Genomic DNA, 24,530 nt, shown 5'->3' with positions numbered 1-24,530 from the left:
ATACTATTCCATACATACACATGTTTGTGTATAGCTGCATTTTCTTTATCCATTCATCTGTCAATGGACACTTAGGTTGATTATATTTCTTGACTCCAGTGAAAAATGCTGCAGTGAATGTGGGAGTACAGATATTTCTTCAATACTAATTTCTTTCATTTGGATATATACCAAGAAGTGGGATTGTTGGATCATATGGTAGTTCTATTTTAAATTTTTAAAGGAACTTTTGTAATGTTTTCCACAATGGTTATACTAATTTGCATTCCCCACAACAGTGAACAAGGGTTCCTTTTGCTGTACATCTCCTGCCAACATTTGCTGTCTTGCCTTTCTGGCACTAGCCATTTTAACAGGTGTGAGGTGATGTCTCGTTGCGCTTTTAATTTGCATTTCCCTGATTAGTGATGAGCATTTATTCACATACTAGCTGGCTACTTGGATGTCTTCTTTTGAGAAATATTTATCCATGTTTGTTTTCTTGCTATTAAGATTTTTGAGTTTCTTATATATTTTAGATATTAGCCATGTATTAGATATAGGTTGAACATCTCAAGTAAAAAAATCCAAAATTCAGAATGCTCCAAAATTCAAAACTTTTTGAGCACGGACACAGTGCTCAAAGGAAATGCTTGGGGCATTTCAGATTTTGTACTTTTGGATTTGGGATGCTCAAACAGTAAGTGTAATACAAATATTCCAAAAAATGAATCCAAAATCTGAAATACTTCTGGTTCCAGTGATTTTGGATAAAGAATACTCAACATATATATGGTTTGTAAATATATTCTCTCATTCTGTAGGTTGTCTCTTCACTCTGTTGATTGTTTTCTTTGCTATATAGAAGCTATTAGTTTGATACAATCCCATTTGTCTATTTTTGCTATTGTTTCCTTTGCTTTAAGGATCATATTAAAAAAATCATTGCCCAGACCAATGTCAGAAATTTTTCTTGATGTTTTCTTCTAGCAGTTTCACAGTTTCAAGTCCCCAAATCTTTAATCTATTTTGAGTTGATTTTTGTATATGGTATGAGGTAAGAGTCCGATTTCATTCTTCTGCATGTGGATACCCAGTTCCCCCACCACTGCTTATTGAGAAAGTTGTCCTTTCCTCATTGTGTGTTTGGGGTACCTTTGTCAAAGATCAATTGACTGTAAATGTGTGGATTTATTTCTAGGCTCTCTATTCTGTTCTATTGATCTATAGATCTGTTTTTATGCCAGTACCATGCTGTTTTAATTACTACAGGTTTGTTGTGTATTTTGGAATCTGATAGTGTGATGCCCTCAGCTTTGTTCTTTTTGCTTATGATTGCTTAGGCTACCTGAGGTGTTTTGTGGTCTTATACAAATTTTAGGGTTGATTTTTCTATTCCTGTGAAAAATGTCATTGGAATTTTGATAAGGATTACTTTGAATCTGCAGATTGCTTTGGGTAGTATGAATATTTTAACAATATTGATTATTCCAATTCATGAACACAAGATATGTTTCCATTAATTTGTGCTCTTAAATTTCTTTCATCATTATTTTATGGTTTTCAGTGTACAGGTATTTTACCTCCTTGGTTAAATTTATTCCTAAGTATTTTTTGATGCTATTGTAAATGGGATTGTTTTCTTGATTTCTTTTTCCAATAGTTCATTGGTAGTATATAGAAATGCTACTGATTTTTATAAGCTGATCTTGTATCCTGCAAATTTACTGAATTTATTAATTCTAACAGTTTTTCAGTGGAGTTTTTAGGTATATATATATATATATATATATATATATATATATATATATATTCTTGTCATCTGCAAATAGGGACAATTTAAATTTTTCCTTTCCAATTTAGATGTATTTTATTTCTTTTACTTGCTTAATTGCTCTAGCTAGGACTTTCAGTACTATGTTGAATAGAAGTGCTGAGAGTGGGCATCCTTGTCTTGATCCTGATCCCAGAGTAAAAGCTTTAAACTTTTAATCACTGGGTATTGATGCTAGCTGTGGGTTGTCATATATGGCCTTTGTTATGATGAGGTCTATTTCTGCTATGCCTAATTTGTTTGAGAGTTTTTATCATGAAAAGTTCAAATTTTCAGATGCTTTTTCTGCATCTATTGAGATGATCACATGATTTTTGTCTTTTACCCTGTTAATACATTGTATCATATCTATTGGTTTGCATATATTTAACTATCATTGCATCCTAAGGATAAATTCCCCTTGATCATGGTGTATGATCCTTTTAATATACTGTTGAATTCAGTTTGCTAGCATTTTGTTGAGGATTTTCTACATGTGTGTTCATTAGGGATATTGGCCTATAATTTGCTTTTCTTGTAGCATCCTTGTCTGGCTTTGGTAACAGGCTAATAATGGCCTCATAAACTGAATTTGCAAGTGTTCCCTCCTCTTCAATTATGAAAGAGTTGGAGAAGGATGGGAATTAATTTTTCTTTCTTCTTTTCTTCTTCTTCTTTTTTTTTTGAGATAGAGTCTCACTCTTGTCACCCATGCTGGAATGCAATGGCATGATCTCAGCTTACTGCAACCTCTGCCTCCCCGGTTCAAGCAATTCTCCTGCCTCAGCCTCCTCAGTAGCTGGGATTATAGGCACCTGCCACCATGCCCAGCTAATTTTTGTACTTTTAGTAGAGATAGGGTTTCACCATATTGGCCAGGCTGGTCTCAAACTCCTCAACTCAGGTGATCTGCCTGCCTTGGCCTCTCAAAGTGCTGGGATTACAGGCATGAGCCACCATACTTGGCCTAATTTTTCTTTAGATGTTTTGTAGAATTCACCAGTGAGGCCATTGGATCTGGGCTTTTTGCTTTTGAGGAGGTTTTTGATTACTGATGCAATTTCCTTATGCATTATTGAACTGTCCAGATTTTGAATTTCTTCATCTGTCAGTCTTGGTAGATTGTTGCTATGAACTGGTCCATTTCTTTCTTTTAGGCTATCCAATTTTTTGGCGTATTATTGCTCATAGTAGTCACTTATGATTATTTGTGTTTCTGTGGTATCAGTTTAACATTTCCACACTGATTTATAATTTTATTAATTTGATTTTTCTCTCTTTCTTAGTAAGTCCAGCTAACAGTTTGTCCATTTTATCTTTTCAGAAAAACAACTCTTAGTTTCATAGACATTTTTTAAGTTTTCTATCCTCTATTTCATTATTTTTGCTCTGATATTTATTATTTTCCTTTCTTTTGTTGACTTTGGGCCTTGTTCTTTTTCTACTCCCACAGGTATAAAGTTAGGTTGTTTGATGTCTTTATTTTTTCATAATGTAGGTGTTTATTGCTACAAAATTTCCCTTTTAAAATTGTGTTTGCTATGTCCCATAAGTTTGGGTATATTGTGTTTCCATTTTTATTTGTCTCAACAAAATTTAAATTTTTCCTTTTGATTTCTTCTTTGATCCATTATCTGTTTAGGCAAGTGTTGTTTAATTTCTACATATTTGTGAATTTTCCAATTTTCCTCCTGTTATTGATTTGTAATTTAACTATTGTTGTTGGAAAGGATACTCAAAATGATTTCAGTATTCTAGAACTTGTTAAGGCTTGTTTTGTGGCCTAACATAAGTTTTGTCCTGGAGAATGTTCCATGCATTTATGAACCCCCAAAGTCTGAGACAGGTCTCAGTCAATTTAGGAAGTTTATTTTGCCAAAGTTATGGATGCACACCTGTTACACAGCCTCAGGAGGTCCTGAAGATATGTGCCCAATGTGGTCAGAGCACAGCTTGGTTTTATGTATTTTAGGGAGACATGAGATATCAATCAACATATGTAAGATGAACATTGGTTCAGTCCAGGATGGCAGGACAACTGGAAGCAAAGGCAGGACATCTCGAAGCAGGGAGGAGGCTTTCAGGTCATAGATAAGAGACAAATGGTTACATTCTTTTGAGTTTCTGATTAGCCTCTGCAAAAGAGGCAGTCAGATATGCATTTATCTCTGTGAGCAGAGGGATGACTTTGAATAGAATGGGAGGCAGGTTTGCCCTAAGTGGATCCCAGCTTGACTTTTCCCTCTAGCTTAGTGATTTTGGGGCCACAAGATTTATTTTCCTTTCACTTGCACCTGAAAAGAATGTATATGCTGCTGCTGTTGGATGAAATGCTCTCTCTATATGTTAGGTCGATTTGGTCTATAATGTTGTTCAAGTCTACTATTTCCTTGTTGATTTTCTATTTGGATGATTTATCCATTGTTGGAAGTGGGTTATTGAAGTCCCCTACTACCATTGTATTGCTGTCTAGTTCTCCCTTCAGTTCTGTTAATATTTTCTTTATATATTTAGGTGCTCTGATGGTGGGTGCACATATATTTATAATTATTATGTTATATTGATGAATTGAGCCCTTTAGTACAATGACCTACTTTGTCTCCTCTGACAGTTTTTGACTTAAAGTCTAGTTTGTCTAAGTAGAGCCACCCCTCATCACTTTTGGTTATCATTTGCATGGAATATCTTTCCAAACCTTTACTTTCAGTCTATGTATATCCTTCAAGCTAAAGTGAGTTTTTTTTATAGGCAGCAATTTCTTATAATTTATTTTTTTAAATCCACTTAGCCACTCTGTCTTTTGATTAGAGAATTTAATCCATTTACATTTAAAGTAATTATTGATAGTTAAGGACTTAGTATTGCCATTTAAAGAATTGTTTTCTGACTGTTTTACAGTTCCTTCATTCTATTCTTACTCTTTTCCCTTATGAATCGATGATTTTTTGGTAATAGTATGCTTTAATTGCTTTCTCTTTATCTTCTGTGTATCTACCATAGGTTTTATATTTGTAGATACCATGAGTCTTACATAAAACATAATTATTTATTTTCAGCTGGAAACAACTTTGTCTGCTGCATATAAAAACTCTGAGATTTAGCTTTTCCTCCCACTACATTTTATGTTATTGATGTCACAATTCATGTATTTTATATATCATGTACCCATTAACAAATTTTTGTAGTTATGTTAATACTTCTGTCCTTTAACTTTTACACTAGAGTTTAAAATGATGCTGCATAAGTATTAAAGTATTAATGTTTTCTGAATTTGACTATATTGTTAACTTTACAATAAGTTTTACACTTTCACATTGTAAATGTCCTTTCATTTCAGCTTGAAAAACTCCCATTAGCATTTCTCACAGGGTGTGTCTAATGATGATGAACTCCTGCAGCTTTTGTCTCTTTGGGAAAGTCCTTATCTCTCCTTGTCCCTGAAGGACAGCCTTGCTATATAGAATTATTGGTTGGCAGAATCCTTGTTTTCTTTTAGCACTTTGAATACATCATCTCAATTTCTTTTGACCTGCAAGGTTTCTACTGAGAAATACACTGATAATCTTATAGGGGTTCCTTTGAATGTTTTTTCTCTTTGTTTTTCTCTTACTGCTTGCAAAATTTTCTTTTTGTCTTCGATTTTTAAAAATTTGATTATAACGTGTCTTGGTGGCAATCTCATTATATTTAATATATGTGGGGGTGCTTTGGGCTTCATGGATCTGCATGTTAATCTTCCTATCCAAATTTGGAAAGTATTCAGCTGCTTTTCTTTAAATAAGATTTCTTCCCCTATTTCCTTCTTTCTCTGCTTCTTCTGGAACACCAATAAGGTATATTGGTTTACTTAATGATGACCTATAATTTCTGTAGGCTATCTTCACTTTTTCACTCTTTTTTCTGTTACTCTGGTTGGGTAATTTTGAATGACCATACTTTGAGCTCTCTGATTCTTCTGCTTGGTTGAGTCTGTTGTTGAATCTCTTCATTAAACTTTTCAGTTTAGTTATGATGTTTCTTAGCTCTAGAATTTCTGTTTGGTTCTTTTTTATGATTTCTATCTCTTTATTGAACTTCTCATTCAGTTCCTGTACTCTTTTTCTTATTTTGTTTAGTTGTCTATCTGTGTTCTCTTGTAGCTCACTTAGCTTCAAGATGATTACTATTTTATTTTGTTTTTATTACACTTTATGTTCTAGGGTACATGTGCACAATGTGCAGGTTTGTTACATATGTGCACATGTGCCATGTTGGTGTGCTGCACCCATTAACTCATCAATTACATTAGGTATATCTCCTAATGCTATCCCTCCCCCAACCCACGACAGGCCCCAGTGTGTGATGTTCCCCTTCCTGTGCCCAAGTGTTCTCATTGTTCAATTCCCACCTACGAGTGAGAACATGCAGTGTTTGGTTTTCTGATCTTGTGAAAGTTTGCTGATAATGATGGTTTCCAGCTGCATCCATGTCCCTACAAAGGACATGAACTCATCCTTTTTTATGGCTGCATAGTATTCCATGGTGTATATGGGCCACATTTTCTTAATCCAGTCTGTCATTGATGACTGGGTTAATTCCAAGTCTTTGCTATTGTGAATAATGCTGTAATAAGCATACCTGTGCATGTGTCTTTATAGCAGCATGATTTATAATCCTTTGGGTTATAAATCCCAGTAATGGGATGGCTGGGTCAAATAGTATTTCTAGTTCTAGATCCTTGAGGAATCGCCACACTGTTTTCCACAATGGTTGAACTAGTATACAGTCCTGCCAACAGTGTAAAAGTGTTCCTATTTCTCCACATCCTCTCCAGCACCTATTGTTTCCTGACTTTTTAATGATTGCCATTCTCACTGGCATGAGATGGTATCTCATTGTGGTTTTGATTTGCATTTCTCTGATGGCTAGTGATGATGAGCAATTTTTCATGTCTGTTGGTTGCATAAATGTCTTCTTTTGAGAAGTGTCTGTTCATATCCTTTGCCCACTTTTTGATGGGGTTGTTTGTTTTTTTCTTGTGAATTTGTTTGAGTTCTTTGTGGGTTCTGGATATTAGCCCTTTGTCAGATGAGTAGATTGCAAAAATTTTCTCCCATTCTGGAGGTTACCTGTTCACTCTGATGGTAGTTTCTTTTGCTGTGCGGAAGCTCTTTAGTTTAATGAGATCCCATTTGTCAATTTTGGCCTTTGTTGCCATTGCTTTTGGTGTTTTAGACATGAAGTCCTTGCCCATGCCTATGTCCTGAATGGTATTGCCTAGGTTTTCTTCTATGGTTTTTATGGTTTTAGGGTTAACATTTAAGTCTTTAATCCATCGTGAATTAATTTTTGTATAAGGTGTAAGGAAGGGATCCAGTTTCAGCTTTCTACTTATGGCTAACCAGTTTTCCCAGCACCATTTATTAAATAGGGAATCCTTTCCCCATTTCTTGTTTTTGTCAGGTTTGTCAAAGATCAGTTGGTTGTAGATGTGTGGTATTGTTTCTGAGTCCTCTGTTCTGTTTCCTTGGTCAATATGTCTGTGTTGGTACCAGTACCATGCTGTTTTGGTTAGGGTAGCCTTGTAGTACAGTTTGAAGTCAGGTAATGTGATGCCTCCAGCTTTGTCCTTTTGACTTAGGGTTTTCTTGGTAATGCAGACTCTTTTTTGGTTCCAGATGAAGTTTAAAGTAGTTTTTTTCCAATTCTGTGAAGAAAGTCATTGGTAGCTTAATGGGGATAGCATTGAATCTATAAATTACCTTTGTCAGTATGCCCATTTTCACGATATTGATTCTTACTATCCATGGGCATGGAGTGTTCTTCCATTTGTTTGTGTCCTCTTTTATTTCATTGAGCAGTGGTTTGTAGTTCTCCTTGAAGAGGTCCTTCACATCCCCTGTTACTTGCATTCCTAGGTGTTTTATTCTCTTTGAAGCAATTGTGACTGGGAGTTCACTCATGATTTGGCTCTCTGTCTTTCATTGGTGCTTCAAGATGATTATTTTGAATTTTTTATTAGTCAGTTTTTAATTAGCATCAGTTACTTGTGCTTTATTTGTTATTTTGGTGGTATCATGTTTCCTTGATTATTTGTGATCCTTGTGGACATGCCCTGGTTTCTGCACATTTGAAAAAGTGGGTACCTCTTCTACTCTTTACAGATTGGCTTTGGCAGGGAAAGCGTTTACCAGTTGGCTGGTCCAAAGATTCTCAGTGGGCTATCTAGCTGGGCTCATGCATGGGCTTATGCTAGAGTTCTTGGGCAGACTTGCTTGGTGCCTGGGTTAGCAAGTGGATAGGCCTTGTGTCTGGGTCTATGGGGTCAATCTGGTGCTGGGGTCCATTGGGATGGGCCCGGAGCCTGTGTCAATAGGGACTGGACTTGAATTCTGGGTCCATGACAGCCAACCTGATTCCAGGAGTAGGTGTGTGGGGTTAGGCCTTGAGCCTGAGTCTGCAGGAGCCACCCTGGTGTTGAAATGAGACTGGTGCCTGGGTGCATTGGGATAGACCTGGAACTTGGGCCCATGAAGCCTAGGCCTCCTATGTTGAACCAGTGCTGGGGTCTCCTATGGTGGGCCTGTACTCTGGAATTGCTGGAGCTGGCCTAGATTCTGTTACCTGGGGCTGCAGGGACTGGTCTGGAGCTGCAGTGCGTTAGAGCCTGGGTTCACAGGGCCCAATCTGGAGCCTGGAACTGGCAATGCTAACCTGGTGCCTGGGGTTTTGTGGGGTGGCCTGGAGCTGGTTGCATAGGGGCCAGCCTAGCACTGGGGTAGGCTTGGAGGCTGGGACTGTGGGTATTGCTCTAGAGGCCAGGTCCATGGGCACTGGAGTCAGGGACCACAGAGTTGGTCGGGAGCTGCGGCAGGCCTAAAGGCTAGGTCCATGTGTTCTAGCCTGGAGTCTGGGGATTTTCGGGGTGTCCTGGCACTGGTGCCAGTCTGGAGCCTTGGGTGGGCCTGGAGCCTGAATTTGCTAGGGCCAGTTTAGGGCCTGGGGTTGTTGGGGATGGCCTCATGTTTAGGTTGGCCTGGAAGCTTGTTCTGTGGGTGCCAGCCTGGTGCTGATGTTCATTGGCCTGGACTTGGTGCTGGGGTCTGTGGCAAAGTTGGGTGCTTACTTCACTCCTTTCAGCCCGTGAAGAGTATCTATCTCTCTACTTACTGTGCTACCTAGTCTTGGGGGAGGAGTGATAGAAGTAATGTGAAGTTGTCCTTCCTACCCTTCTCAATGAGCCTTTTCTTATTTCTGTAATACATTCAAGTGCTATACTCTCTCATCTGAAATCTTTAACTCTTGTGAAGATATTTTTGTGCATGGATAGTTGTTCAAATGGATGTTTCTACAAGGAAAAGCACTGGAAAGTCCTATTTTATCATCTTGCTGACATCACTCTTGTATATATCTATACATCACACAATTATCCCACCTTTGTAAATGTATGACACATATATGTATGTATGTATATCTGTGTGTACATGTGTGTTTTTGTTCTATTTGCTAATCTGATTATTTCATCCAACTAGTATATTATGAACTTCATTCCGAAATAAAGTATTCTTCTTCAAATATTTTTTAATGATTGCATAATATTTCATTGTATGGATGCACCAAAATTTAGCTAATCAATTTTGTTATTTTTCCATATTTATTATTTTATTATTATAAAAAGTCTTCTAAGGACTTCTTATCTATTTGAGCATAACCTTGATTACTTCCTTAGGGTCTAGCTCTAGAGGTGAAATAGCAGAATCAAAGATTATGTTAAATTTTATATTCCTTATTATTATTCTTTGGAGATGACAAAGGAAGCAGATCTCCTGTCTTTTACATGACAGAGGTTAGATATATTGGTTGCTTATGAAGAAAAGGAAGGAAGTGGTCTCTTATGTGCAAGTCTTAGCTTTCTTCCTAGTGTCTTTCGTATTCTATCATATCAACCAGAGCTGTGTAATTAATTAGTTATTCATGTGCAAAGTAAAGAACTAATCTGCAGCACATTAACACATGTAGAAAATTTAGAAGTTCTGCCAAAATAGATTTTTATATGCATAAATGTAACATGAATAACATTTCAGGTTTCATGACCCCTTTCATATAAACAAATATTATTCAAACTCAAGACTAGAACGAAAATCTAGACTTATTTTTCAGCAAGGTTAGCCAGTTGTGCTTTTGGAATTATCCGTAACCATGGAAAGAGGACTTTGGGGGTTAAAATTTTAGTTTGCCTTTCACATATGCATGAATCTTTTTTATTTATTCATTTACTATTTTATTTTATGGTTGAAATTTTGCATAAGAACATACCTTTCTGAATGGTTTTTACATGTCAATGACTTTTTTTTTTAAATGTTTTAGATTTGGATCCTACAAAGAAGGACACAATTATGAAAACAACCATCATTTTCATATGAATACTCCTAAATACTTTTTATGAAACATTTAAAACAAGAAGCTATTGGCTGGGCAAATCTAAGAAAAAAAGTATGTAAGATGAAAAGAAGAGATTAATGAAAGTGGGAAAGTACATATGAACAACCTCAACTTAAAAACAAACATGGTATCTATACAGTGGGAAATTACCTCAATTTATAAACCATGTTGCTTAATAAAAACATTTCTCCAAATTGTTTTCCCTAAATTTTGATAAAAAATAGAATGTGGGGTAATATAAGAAAGTTTCACCATGGAGTTAAAATAATTAAAAACGTCTTATCTTTTTAAGGTTTAGAAATAGGACTTTTTTTTTGTTTTCTTTTTTTGATACAAAATCTCTCTCAGATGCCCAGGCAAAGTGCAGTGGTGTGATCACTGCTCACTGCCACCTTGATCTTTAAGGCTTAAAAAATAGGATTTTGTTTTTTGTTTTTTTTTGAGACAAGATCTCTCTCAGTTGCCCAGGCTAAAGTGCAGTAGTGCGATCACTGCTCACTGTACCCTTGATCTCTTGGGCTTGGGTGATCCTCCCACCTCAGCCCTTGGGGTATCTGAGACTATAGGTGCTTGCAACCATACCTGGCTAATTGTTTAATTTTTTGTAGAGAAGAGGTCTCACTATGTTGCTCAGACTGGTCTCAAACTTCTGGGATCAAGCAATCCTCCCACCAGCCTCCCAAACTGCTGGGATTACAAGGGTGAGCCACTGCACCCAGCCAGACATTGATTTGTTGGTGAGCTGGAAGGATTACTTGTGAAAATCCAGCAATTTTAAACCCTTCTTGAGACAAAGCTGGGGAAAATGTTTAACAAATTAAGTCTAATTACTAGAAGAATAACGTGCATGTGACTATTACTGACTTAACATGAGCAGCAGCCCATCACCATCCTTCCCTGAACTGTGAGGGGTTGTCTGTCTTTTCCCCATGCTTACACCTCTTCATGGCTGTACATGGCACCCTGTGCTGATGTCTCCAATCAGTCAGGCCACCCGGCTCTCAGCAAGCATACTTTAACACACAGAAGGGTCCCATGAAGTGATTTTCCTTCTGTAGAATCAAGTAGGCAGACAAAGGGGAGAATTCAACACAACAGCACCATCTCCATGGAAGATAATGATTTGAATGTTGGCCATGGAGGCACCTGAAGTCTTAGAACTGGAAAGGACACTGAATGCTGCTTTGCCTTTTGGGGCAGGGATAAAAGTTGTCAGAAAGAAAGTTTCCAAAAGTATTACATCACAATCTAAGGAGATTCCTCAGATCTTTTTAACGAAAGTGTATCATACTAGTCTGTTCTCAGGCTGCTATAAAGAACTGTCCAAGACTGGATCATTTATAAAGGAAAGAGGTTTAATTGACTCACAGTTCTGCAGGGCTGGGGAGGCCTCAGGGCACTTACAATCATGGTGGAAGGGGAAGCAAACACATCCTTCTTCACATGGTGACAGGAAGCAGAAGTGCTGAGCAAAAAGGGAAAAGTCCCTATGAAGCCATCAGATCTCATGAGAACTCACTCATTATCATGAGAACAGCATGTGGGTGACCTCCCCCATGACTTAATTATCTCTCACCAGGTCCCTCTCATGACACTTGGGGATTATGGAAGCTATGATTTAAGTTGAGATTTAGTGGGGACAAACTCCAAACCATATCATATACTGAGAACATTGCCATGTTCAAAACATTGCATTCCTATAGTGGTTTTAAAGATGAGTCCATGAGTGATCCTGCAGTTTCTTCAAAAGCTGGAACCTCATTCACTTCTCTTTTAGTGTGGGCTAGACTTAGTGACTTACTTCTAATGAAGAGAATAAAGTGAAAGAGATGGTATGTGACTCCAAGTCTGGGTTATAAACAATACTGGGGATTCTGTCTTAATCTCACTATCTTGGTTCTGAGAGAAGCCTGCTGCTGTGTTGTGAGCAGCCCCATGGAAAGGTGGTGAGGAACTGAGGCCTTGTGCCAATAGCCAGAGTGAGTCACCTTAGATGTGGAACCTCCAGCCCCAGAAAAACTTCAGATAACTTCAGCCCCATGTTGGCTACAACTTCGTGAGAGATCCTGAGCCCTAAGCACCTAACTTAACTTGTCCCAAATCTTGACAGATAATAACTGTTTGTTGTTTTAAGCCACTATGTAATGGGGTAATTTGTTTTGTATCAATACATAAGCAACACAGTCCTTAAAATATATTTGAACATCTTTGGGAATCTGGCAACAACAAACATATTTATTCAGTGTCCATTTTATCCATTATACTGTACTAGGCATGTGGTAGTGGTGGGAGGTGTCACTTAACTGAAAAAGACATTGCCCTAAACACCAAGTGTGGGAGATGGGAAAATACAAAGACAGCTTGAATAGCAACTACTGATTATTTACCCCCTATTGAGTTAGATGCTTTACCAATGTTATCTCCTGACAACAATACTGCAAGGTTATATAACCCATGTGCCAGAAGACAGTGTCTTCCCAAGATTTCTGTGAATTTGGAAGTGAAGGAGACAAGACTCACATTCTTATAGGCATCTCTCTCACTGATCTCCTTGTACTGTCATATTTCAATTTATACGTGGTCTCATTGAATTTCTGACACCCAAATCATGCTACCGTGCAAGGTAAATGCAAGCAAATAATGCATTTAAAACACGTTGTTAGTGCCTGGGGAGGCAGATCCACAAACAGACAGCAGGAGCTGCCTCTGTTCTATGCCAAGCATACAGAGAGTTTGGTTGTTTTCTTAATTTCCTCAAAAGAAACAAATAAAAGTCTCTGACTATGTGTCTTAGTGGGTAGCAACTTTTACTGACTATTTGGGAAGATAGAGAAGGGTTTTCATTGTAGAAACTCAAAACATATTCAAATGGGGTAATTAGATATTCCCTTGCTTTGCAAATCTTTTCTCTTCTTCACATCATGTAGTTTGGCAATATCTTATTTTCTTCCTAGTTGTTCATATCTTCCCCAAATTTCTATTAATTTCTAATGCAAATCAGATTAACATCTTTATTTTTTAGCCTCCTGCTTACTCATCAAGCTCTTGGAATCTTAATTTCTATGTCAATGGCTTAGCTAAGTGGGAGGTTTCAATACACCTCTCTCAGTAAATGTTAAAACAAGGAGAAAGTGTGAACAATGCAATTAATCTAAGTGACATGTGCAGAACAGTGCCCCAAGGAACTTCAAATTACTCATTGTTTTCAAGTGCCTGCAGAACATTTACCAAAACAGACCATATGCTAGGCCAAAAAGCAAGACTCAACAAATGTCAAAATATTGACTTCATACAGGATTATATTTTCTGATGGTGATAAGACTAAGCTAGAAACAAATAACAAAAAGATAATGGGAAAGTCCCAAATATTGGAAATAGAATAATAAACTTCTAGGTAATCCATGGGTCAAAAAAAGACCACAAGGAAAATCAGAAAATATTTTGAACTAAATAGTAATGAAAATATGGCATATCAAAAGTTATATGATATTGTTTTGTGTTTAGAGGAAAATATGTAGACTTAAATGCATGAATTGGAAAAGAAGACTGACTAAAAATCAGTTACAGGAGTACCCATCAAGAGAAGCTGAAAAGGGAACAGAAAATTAAACCCAAAAGAGAGTAGAATAAAGGAAAAAAGGATAAGACCAGAAATTAATGAACTGGAAAACAAACAACTGCAATAGATAAAAGTGACAAAACCAAAGGCGGAGTCCTTTGAAAAAACTAATAAAATTGAAAACTCTTTGGTACGACTGATCAGAAGAAAAAGGAAAGAAAGAAGGCAAAACTGACCAACATCAGGAATGAAAAAGTAGACATAACTATAGATCTTACAAATATTATAAAGAAAATAAGAGGACATTATTAACAATTTTATACCAATTAATGTCTCAAAAATATAGTTTACCACAAGAGATACAAGAAGAAATAGAAAACTTACTAAAGAAATAAAATTAATAATTAAACAACCAAACATAAAACAAAACTTCTCAGCCAAACATTCAAGGTCAGAGGCAAGAAAAATTGACATCAGTTCCAGTCTACTCTCATGTGCTCCAGCTCATTCCTGTGTCTTCCAGCTTGTTCTTGCTCTCCACAACTTTACATCCATCTTCCTTTCTCCATGGCCTGCCTTGCAGATTTCACACTCTAATATTGTCTGAAGACAATAACCTTATAGGTGACTTAATCAGCAACCACAGCTATGCAAAATCAAGTCTCTAATAAATCCTTATATATACTCTAGTTGCTCTCCTTCTCTGATTAAATCCTGACTGATAAAACTTCCCACAGCAAAAACTGTACACCCTGATAGATTACCAGTGAATTTTAACAGCTATGTATGGAAGAAATAATACCAATCTTACAGACTTTTTCCAAAGAATAAAACAAGAGGAATACTTCCCAACTTGCATGAAGTCACCATAACTTTGGTAACTGTGATGGTTGATTTTATTGTCAATTTTACTGGACCACAATGTGCCCAGATATTTGATTATACATTATACGGGGTATGCCTCTGTGGGTGTTTCTGGATGAAATTAATATTTGAATTGATAGACTGAGTAAAGTAGATTGCTTTCCCCAATGTGGAGAGGCCTCATACAATTCATTGTAGGCCTGAATGGAACAAAAAGGCTGGGTGAGGGAGAATTCACTCTGTCTGCCTGCCTAGTTTTGAGCTGGAACATGAATCTTCTCCTGCCTTCAGATTTGGACTCTGGTTGGAACTTACACCGTTGGCTCTTCTGGCTCTCAGGCCTTCAGATCAGACTGGAACTATAGTGCCAGTTCTCTTTAGGGTCCAGCTTGCTGACTGCAGATCATGGCACTTCTCAGCTTCTGTAAATGCACAAGTCAGTTCTTTATAATACATCTCTCTCGTGGTCTTTTCTGTCCTTCTGCCTCTGTCTCTATCTACACACACACACACACACATACACACACACACACGTGGTTGTGCTTCTCTGGAGAACCCAGACTAGTACAATATCAAAACTGAAAAGAATATTAAATGAAAAGAAAATTATAGGCCAACCTCTATCATATACATTGATATAAGATTGCTAAACAAAATATTTGCAAGTCAAATCCAGCACTATATGAAAAGAGACTACATTATGATCAAGTTAAATTTATTCTAGGAATGGAAGGTTGGTTTAACATTTGAAAATCAATGTAATTCTCCATATCAACAATATATGTAATGATATATTTAAAAGCATTTGATGAAGCTTAATATCTATTCATTATTTTTAAAACCACAAAAAAATCTCTTAGTAAACTAGGCATAGAGGAAATTTTTCTTAATTTAATAAAGCATATGTACAAAATCTTATGGTGAACATGATAACAGTGAAAGATTGAATGCTTTCCTCTTGCGATCAGGCGTGAGGCATAAATGCTTACTATGTGCTATTGTACTAGAGGTCCTGGCCAGTGCAATACAGTTAGAAAAACAAATAAATGATAGAAGGTTAGAAAAAAAGAAATACAATTGTCATTATTTTCAGACAACATGATTGTTTATGAAGAAAATGAAAAATAATCTACAGATGAACTTTTAGAATTACTGGAAGCAGAAATCAATTAGAATATACCCATGTTAGAATGAATTGAAAGTAAAATAGCCCTCAAAAAGAACTGTAGGGCAGGCACAGTGGCTTGTACTGGTAATCTCAGCACTTTGGGAGGCCTAGGCAGGGAGATCGCTTGAGTTTGAGACCAGCCTGGACAACATGGCAAAACTCCATCTCTACAAAAATTATCTGAGTGTGGTGGTATGTGCCTGCAGTTCCAGCTACTCAGGAGGTTAAGGTGGGAGGATGGCTGAGTTCAGGAGGCAGGGGTTGCAGTGAGCTGAGATCATGCAACTGCACTCCAGCTTGGGCAACAGAGACAGACCCTGTCTAAAAAAAAGAAAAAAAAATCTGTATGTTGCTTTAAGACATGTAAGTCTTAGTTATTTTTAAAAAATGTAGCCCGTGTACCAGTAGCACTGACATCACTTGGGGGCTTTGTAAAAAGGTGGAGTCTTAGGGCTTACCCCAAGTCATCTAACTCAGAATTTACACTTTAACAAGATCAACAGGTGATGTGTAAGCACACTAAAGTTTGAGAGGTCCTGATCTTGGTGGCACAAAAAATCTTAAGCCCTAAATTGAGACTAAGGTGATTCTGGATGGCTCATGTCCTCAGACACCTGGAAAAAATTAAAACAAAATTCTGTACAATTAATAACCCTTTTAGAAGGAAGATAACAGGTCTCAAGAAATTTCTACAGTAAGTTCTTGTGCACAATGTCCAGTGCATAATCAAATATGACTAAGCACACAAGGACATAAACCACGATAAGCAGAAACAACAGTCAAGGGAAAAAACATACTAAGCCTTCAGGTATGGGATTTACCAGACACAGACTGTAAAACAACTATGCTTTCTGTGCTTAATGTGGAAAGTAAAAAGTTCCTCTTCAAGGTTTCCATTCTTGTTAAAAGATGATACTAATAATAAATGTTAGAAATAATAGTTTCTTTTAAAGACTTTCTTCAAAGCCTTCTTGCTTTTTCGTAATAACTCTTTGTTAAGCCCTATCCTATGTAGCTGTTAGACATAAAGGAATAAGTACATTCTATGTCCTTGTACTTTAACAAAGATATATGTGCTAGACATGCTTGCAAGCACATAGTACATTCTATGTCCTTGTACTTAAACCAAGATATTTGTGCTGGATGTGCTCACAGCCATGTCCCAGCTCACAATCTATGTTCCTTCCTTATTTGGGAATATTATTACTTTTCTAAGTCCTTTTGTAAGCAACTTCCTCTTTTTAACCTCCATTGCTTTTACCTATTTAGAAAAGTTTTTAAGCTGTTAGCCAATCAGGTTCAGTTTAAATTGTGAGGTCTGACCAACATAAAAACCAAGCTTGAATGTTTTGGCAATAAACTAAAAGCATAAAAAGCATAAAAAGGAACATAGCAGATTTGAAAAAAAAGAAAAGAAAAATTGTAGAACTCAAAAATACAATAACTGAAATTAAGAGTTCAATGATATGATTTAACAACAGAATAGACAAATAGTTAAACAGGATTTGTGAACTGGAAGATAGCTCAAAAGAAACAGATCCAGAGGTAGAGGGAAATGGGGGTAAACTTCAAATGTGTCTGTTTAATATTCACAAAGGTAGTGTTTGTTATATATAAAAATAAACACATACTTAAAAATCCCTTCAAACCTGCATATAGTAGCGTGCTGTGCGCAAGTCAACAAAAAGTTATTATAGTTATTATTACATACTACTAGTGGAACATTGCTATTATGTTAATCCTCTTTAACTTGATGATCATTATTCCAGTGCTTCTAACTGTCCTGACTTCACAGATGCTTGTTGTTGCAAAATCCTGAGGTAAAACAAAGGCCCTGATATTATAGGTGGGGTGAGAGTGTGGCTGACTACAGTTTCTCCAGTTGGGGGCCTTCTGAGTGGACCCACTGAACATCTTTGGGGAAGGAGGCTAAGGCCTACTATGTAAGTTGTCAGGAAGGGAGGTGCCCTCCTAAGAAGTGATGGAGACTTCATAACGTAGTTGAACTTGAAGTGATTAGTGAAGTGGTATAATCTGTGAAATCAGCAAAATATAATTATGTTCTTAGCTCTCCTTATTTTTAAGATTTCTAAGGAAATCTATAGATTAGAAATTAAATGAATTCTGTGGAACTTTGGGGTTCTTGTTAATAATACCAAGCCCGTATTCTGTCATTGGATCTATGAGGATTGAGGATTCTGGGAACCTAATTTCTCTTCAATTCCAGTTTGCTTTGCAGAGAAAGAAAGCATGCAGATTCTCATATTTGCACTGCTTCCTAGAAAAATAAGACACTATATTAACATTTCTCTCTGTTTTTATTTTTTATTTTTACCATAACAGAGCTTTCTAACAATATCCCCATAAACATTTTCTTACATCTCTGGCAATTTCCATTTCTGTTTTTTTCTTCTAAAAATTTAGCTAGCTAAATTTAAATGTTGAATTTAGATTTTGTTTTCTTTCTTTCTTCCCCCAGATTTATTTTAAATTGTAAATAAGAATGCACTAGTTTATTGAGTGTGCCCTGAGGGAGGAAGGTTTGGTAATCCAGTGACTCCCAACCTGGGGTGGGTATGGTCTGCAGATAGTAAAAGGTAGAGTCCTACGGGGGAAATGGAAGAATCCAGATCTCTCCCCCTACTTTATAGTGGACATAAAGTATATGTGGACTTAGCAGCCAATGTCTTCCATTCTGGAGACCAGGCTGTCCATCTTCAGGACTTTCTCTTCAACAAATTATCTGCTTAGTGGAATCTGGCAATTCAAGAAATATCCTCTTGTTTCTCATTTCTCATTTGAGCTTTAATCCCGGTACACTTTTTAGATGATTCACATAGATTCTGGGAACAGTGGATGAAACAATGAAAAAGGAAAAACAGAATGAGGCAAGATAGCCAAATAGAAGCCTTCACCAATTGTCCTCCCCCCAGGAACAGCAAATTGAACCACTATTCACACAAAAAAGCATCTGCTTAAGAACCAAAAATCAGATGAGCATTCACAGTACCTGGTTTAACTTCATATAACAGAAAGGGGCACTGAAGAGTTAGGAAGGACAGTCTTGAACTGCCTACACAAGGCCTCCATTCACCCCCCAGCAATGCTTGTGTGGTGTGGAGAGAGAATCTGTGTGCTTGGTGGGAGGGAGAGTGCAGTGATTGTGGGACTTTGCATTGGAACTCAATGCTACCCTGTCACAGTGGAAAGCAACACCATGCAGAATTCAGCTGGTGACCATGAAAGGAGCCTTTAGAATAGCCGTAGTCAGAGGAGAATCACCCATCTGGCAAGCCCTTTCACAGCAGGCTAAAGTGCTCTGGGGGTCCTAAATAAACTCAAAAGACAGTCTAGGCCACAAGGACTAGCAAGTCCTGCTGAGCCAAGTCCTCGTGCTGTGCTGGTCTCAGAACCAGTGGACTTGGGCAACATGCAACCTAGTGAAATGCCAGCCAGTGTGGCCAAAGGAGTGCTTGTGCCACTTCTCTCCCAACCTCTGGCAGCACAACTCAAACCTCTGGGAGAGATTCCTTCCCTCCACTTGAGTAGAAGAGAGGGAATAATAAAGAGGATTTTGTCTTGCAACTTGGATGGCAGCTCAGCCACAGTAGGGTAGGGCACTGAGCAGAGTTTTGAGGCAGCTATTCCAGGCCCTAGCTCCGAAGTGACATTTCTAGACATACCCTGGGCCAGAAGGGAACCTGTTGCCTTGAAGGGAAGAACCCAGTCATGGCAGAATTTATCACCTGCTGACTAAAGAGCGTTTGGGCCCTGAATAATCAGTAATGGTAGCCAGGCAGTACTCCCCATGCCTTGGGTAATACTCAGAGACATACTGGTTTTAAATGCGACCCACCACAGTCCCATCTGTGGTGGCTATGTGGAAAGAGTCCTTCTGCTTGAGAAAAGGAGAGGAGTAAAGGGAAGAGTAAAGGGGACTTTGTCTTGCAACTTAGGTACCAGCTCAGCCACACTGAGACAGAGCACCAAGTAGGCTCCTGGCGTCTCTGATTCCAGGTCTCAGATCTTGGATGGCATTTCTGGACCTGCCCTGGGCTAGAGGCAAGCCCACTGTCTTAACAGGGTGAGTCTCAGGCATGGCAACATTCACCACAAGATGACTGAAGAGCCACTGCACCTTGAGTGAACATGGACAGTACCCAGGCAGTACTCTTTGTAGGTCTGGGGCAGTGGTGGCCATGGTGAGAGAATTCTTTTGCTTGTGGAAAGGGGAGGCAATAGTGGGAAGAACAAGGATTTGTGGCTTGGGAGGCAACTCAGCACAACTAGAGTAGGGCACCAGGTAGATTTCTTTCTTTTTTTTTTTTTTTTGCTTGCTTCGTTCCTTTCTTTCTTCTTCTTCTTCTTTTTTTTAAAATTATACTTCAAGTTCTAGGGTACATGTGCACAACGTGCAGGTTTGTTACATATGTCTACATGTGCCATGTTTGTGTGCTGCACCCGTTAACTTGTCATTTACATTAGGTGTATCTCCTAATGCTATCCTTCCCCCCACCCCACCCTATGACAGGCCCTGGCATGTGATGTTCCCCTTCTTGTGTCCAAGTGTTCTCATTGTTCAATTCCCACCTATGAGTGAGAAGATGTGGTGTTTGGTTTTCTGTCCTTGTGATATTTGCTCAGAATGATGATTTCCAGCTTCATCCATGTCCCTACAAAGGACATGAACTCATCCTTTCATGCAGGTTTGTTACCTATGTATACATGTGCCATGTTGGTGTGCTGCATCCATTAACTCATCCTTTACATTTGGTATATCTCCTAATGTAGGTATATCTCCCTCCCCCCTCTCCCCACCCCTCGACAGGCCCTGGCATGTGATGTACCCCTTCCTGTATCCAAGTGTTCTCATTGTTCAGTTCCCACCTATGAGTGAGAATGTGCAGTGTTTGGTTTTTTGTCCTTGCGATAGTTTGCTGAGAACGATGGTTTCCATCTTCATCCATATCCCTGCAAAGGATATGAACTCATCCTTTTTTATGGCTGCATAGTATTCTATGGTGTATATGTGCTACGTTTTCTTAATCCAGTCTATCATTGATAGACATTTGGGTTGGTTCCAAGTCTTTGCTATTGTGAATAGTACCACAATAAACATAAGTGTGCATGTGTCTTTATAGCAGCATGATTTATAATCTTTTGGGTATATACCCAATAATGGGATGGCTGGGTCAAATGGTATTTCTAGTTCTAGATCCTTGAGGAATCTAGAACTGGATTCCACACTGTCTTCCACAAAGGTTGAAATAGTTAATAGTCCCACCAACAGTATGAAAATGTTCCTATTTCTCCACATTCTCTCCAGCACCTGTTGTTTCCTGAGTTTTTAATGATCACCATTCTAACTGGTGTGAGATGGTATCTAATTGTGGTTTTGATTTGCATTTCTCTGATGGTTAGTGATGATGAGCATTTTTTCGTGTGTCTGTTGGCTGCATAAATGTCTTCTTTGAGAAGTGTCTGTTCATATCCTTTGCCCACTTTTTGATGGTGTTGTTTGATTTTTTCTTGTAAATTTGTTTAAACTTTTTGTAGATTCTGGATATTAACCATTTGCCAAATGGGTAGATTGTAGAAATTTTCTCCCATTCTGTAGGTTGCCTGTTCACTCTGGTGGTAGTTTCTTTTGCTGTGCAGAAGCTCTTTAGTTTAATTAGATACCATTTGTCAATTTTGGCTTTTGTTGCCATTGCTTTTGGTGCTTTAGTTGTGAAGTCCTTGCCCATGCCTATGTTCTGAATGGTATTGCCTAGGTTTTCTTCTAGGGTTTTTATGGTTTTTGGACTAACAATTTAAGTTTTAATCCATCTTTAATTAATTTTTGCGTAAGGTGTAAGGAAGGGATCCAGTTTCGGCTTTCTATATATGGCTAGCTGGTTTTCCCAGCAGCATTTATTAAATGAAAATTCTTTCCCCATTTCTTGTTTTTGTCAGGTTTGTCAAAGATCAGATGGTTGTAGATATGTGGTATTATTTCTGAGACTTCTGTTCTGTTCCATTTGTCTATATCTCTGTTTTGGTACCAGTACCACGCTGTTTTGGTTATGGTAGCTTTGTAGTAGAGTTTGAAGTCTTGTAGCGTGATCCCTTCGGCTTTGTTCTTTTGGCTTACGATTGTCTTGGCAATGCGTGCTCTTTTTTGGTTCCATATGAACTTTAAAGTAGTTTTCCAATTCTGTGAAGGAAGTCATTGTTAGCTTGATGAGGATGGCATTGAATCTATAAATTACCTTCGCAGTATGGCCATTTTCACAATATTGATTTTTCCTATCCATTAGCATAGAATGTTCTTCCATTTGTTAGTGTCCTCTTCTATTTCTTTGAGCAGTGGTTTGTAGTTCTCCCTGAAGAGGTCTTTCACATCCCCTGTAAGTTGGATTCCTAGGTATTTTATTCTCTTTGAAGCAATTATGAATGGGAGTTCACTCATGATTTGGCTCTCTGTTTGTCTGCTACTGGTGTGTAAGAATGCTTGTGATTTTTGCACATTGATTTTGTATCCTGAGACTGCTGATGTTGCTTATCAGCTTAAGGAGATTTGGGGCTGAGATGATGGGGTTTTCTAAATATACAATCATGTCATCTGCAAACAGGGACAATTTGAATTCCTCTTTTTCTAATTGAATACCCTTTATTTCTTTCTCCTGCCTGATTGCCCCGGCCAGAACTTCCAACACTATGTTGAATAGGAGTGGTGAGAAAGGAAACCGCATTCCTGCCGTGTGCCAGTTTTCAAAGGGAATGCTCCCAGGTTTGCGCATTCAGTAAGATATTGGCTGTTGGTTTGTCATAAATAGCTCTTATCATTTTGAGATACGTCCCATCAATACTTTGTTTATTGAGAGTTCTTAGAATGAAGCACTGTTGAATTTTGTCAAAGGTCTTTTCTGCAGCTGTTGAGATAATCACGTGGTTTTTGTCTTTGCTTCTGTTTATATGATGGATTACATTTATTGATTTGTGTATGTTGAAGCATCCTTGCATCCCAGGGATGAAGCCAAGTTGATCATGGTGATAAGCTTTTTGATGTGCTGCTGGATTCTGTTTGCCAGTATTTTACTGAGAATTTTTGCATTGATGTTCATCGGGGATATTGTTCTAAAATTCTCTTTTTTTGTTGTGTCTCTGCCAGGCTTTGGTATTAGGATGATCCGGACTTCATAAAATGAGTTAGGGAGGTTTCCCTTTTTTTCTATTGATTGGATAAGTTTCAGAATGAATAGTACCAGCTCTTCTTTGTACCTCTGGTAGAATTTGGCTGTGAATCTATCTGGTCCTGTACTTGTTTTGGTTGGTAGGCTATTAATTATTGCCTCAATTTCAGAGCCTGTTATTGGTCTATTCAGGGATTCAACTTCTTCCTGGTTTAGTTTTGGGAGAGTATATGTGTACAGGAATTTATTTCTTCTAGTTGTTCTGGTGTATTTGAGTAGAGGAGTTTATACTATTTTCTGATGGTAGTTTGTATTTCTGTGGCGTCAGTGGTGATATCCCCTTTATCATTTTTTATTGCATCTATTTGATTCTTCTCTCTTTTTTCTTTATTTGTCTTGCCAATGGTCTATCAATTTTGTTGATCTTTTCAAAATGCTAGCTCCTGGATTCATTGATTTTTTCAAGGATTTTTTTGTGTCTCTGTCTCCTTCAGTTCTGCTGGGATCTTAGTTATTTCTTGCCTTCTGCTAGCTTTTGAATGTGTTTGCTCTTGCTTCTCTAGTTCTTTTCATTGTGAAGTTAGGGTATCAAATTTAGAACTTTCCTGCATTCTCTTGTGGGCATTTAGCGCTATAAATTTCCCTCTACACACTGCTTTAAATGTGTGCCAGAGATTCTGGTATGTTGTATCTTTGTTCTCATTGGTTTCAAAGAACATCTTTATTTCAGCCTTCATTTCTTTATGTACCCAGTAGTCATTCATGAGCAGGTTGTTCAGTTTCCATATAGTTGAGCGGTTTTGATTGAGTTTCTTAGTCCTGAGTTCTAGTCTGATTGCACTGTGGTCTGAGAGACAGTTTGTTATAATTTCTGTTCTTGTACATTTGCTGTGGAGTGCTTTACTTCTATTTATGTGGTCAATTTTTGAATAAGTGCAATGTGGTGCTGAGAAGAATGTATATTCTGTTGTTTTGGGGTGGAGAGTTCTGTAGATGTCTATTAGGTTCTCTTGGTACAGGGTTGCATTCAATCTGCGGATATCCTTGTAAACTTTGTGTCTTGTTGATCTGTCTAATGTTGATAGTGGAGAGTTAAAGTCTCCCAATTTTATTGGGGAGTCTAAGTTTCTTTTTAGGTCTCTAAGGGCTTGCATTATGAATCTGGGTGCTCCTGTATTGGGTGCATATATATTTAGGATAGTTAGCTCTTCTGGTTGAATTGAACCCTTTACCATTATGTAACGGCCTTCTTTGTCTCTTTTCATCTTCGTTTGTTAAAGTCTGTTTTATCAGAGACTAGGATTGCAACCCTTGCTTTTTTTTTGCTTTCCATTTGCTTGGTACATCTTCCTCTGTCCCTTTATTTTGATCCTATATGTGTCTCTTCATGTGAGATGGGTCTCCTGAATACAGCACACTGATGGGTCTTGACTCTATCTAATTTGTCAGTCTGTGTTTTTTAATTGGAGCATTTAGCCCATTTACAATTGAGGTTAATATTGTTATGCGTGAATATGATCCTGTCATTATGATGTTAGCTGGTTATTTTGC

At 37.8% G+C, this 24,530-nt stretch overlaps 1 protein-coding gene across 5 annotated transcripts in view; it reads left to right on the top strand.

Annotated features, from left to right (window-relative positions):
- Positions 1-24,530, top strand: part of LOC105464787 (cell wall biogenesis 43 C-terminal homolog) — a 140,913-nt gene that overhangs the window by 80,376 nt on the left and 36,007 nt on the right. Inside the window, exon 16 of one of the 5 annotated variants that reach the window (XM_011712848.3) lies at positions 10,139-10,474. The exons of the other annotated variants lie outside the window; for them this stretch is intronic. Within the exon in view, the coding sequence (XP_011711150.2) occupies positions 10,139-10,217 (79 nt within the window). The 3' untranslated portion in view covers positions 10,218-10,474. Of the gene's footprint in view, positions 1-10,138; positions 10,475-24,530 lie in introns of those variants that run through there. 5 annotated transcript variants of the gene reach the window in all.

The sequence above is a fragment of the Macaca nemestrina genome, chromosome 3, assembly GCF_043159975.1.
Source record: "Macaca nemestrina isolate mMacNem1 chromosome 3, mMacNem.hap1, whole genome shotgun sequence".
NCBI lineage: Eukaryota > Metazoa > Chordata > Mammalia > Primates > Cercopithecidae > Macaca > Macaca nemestrina.
Note: the sequence above shows the minus strand (reverse complement) of the source record. Positions and strands in the feature narration are given on the sequence as shown.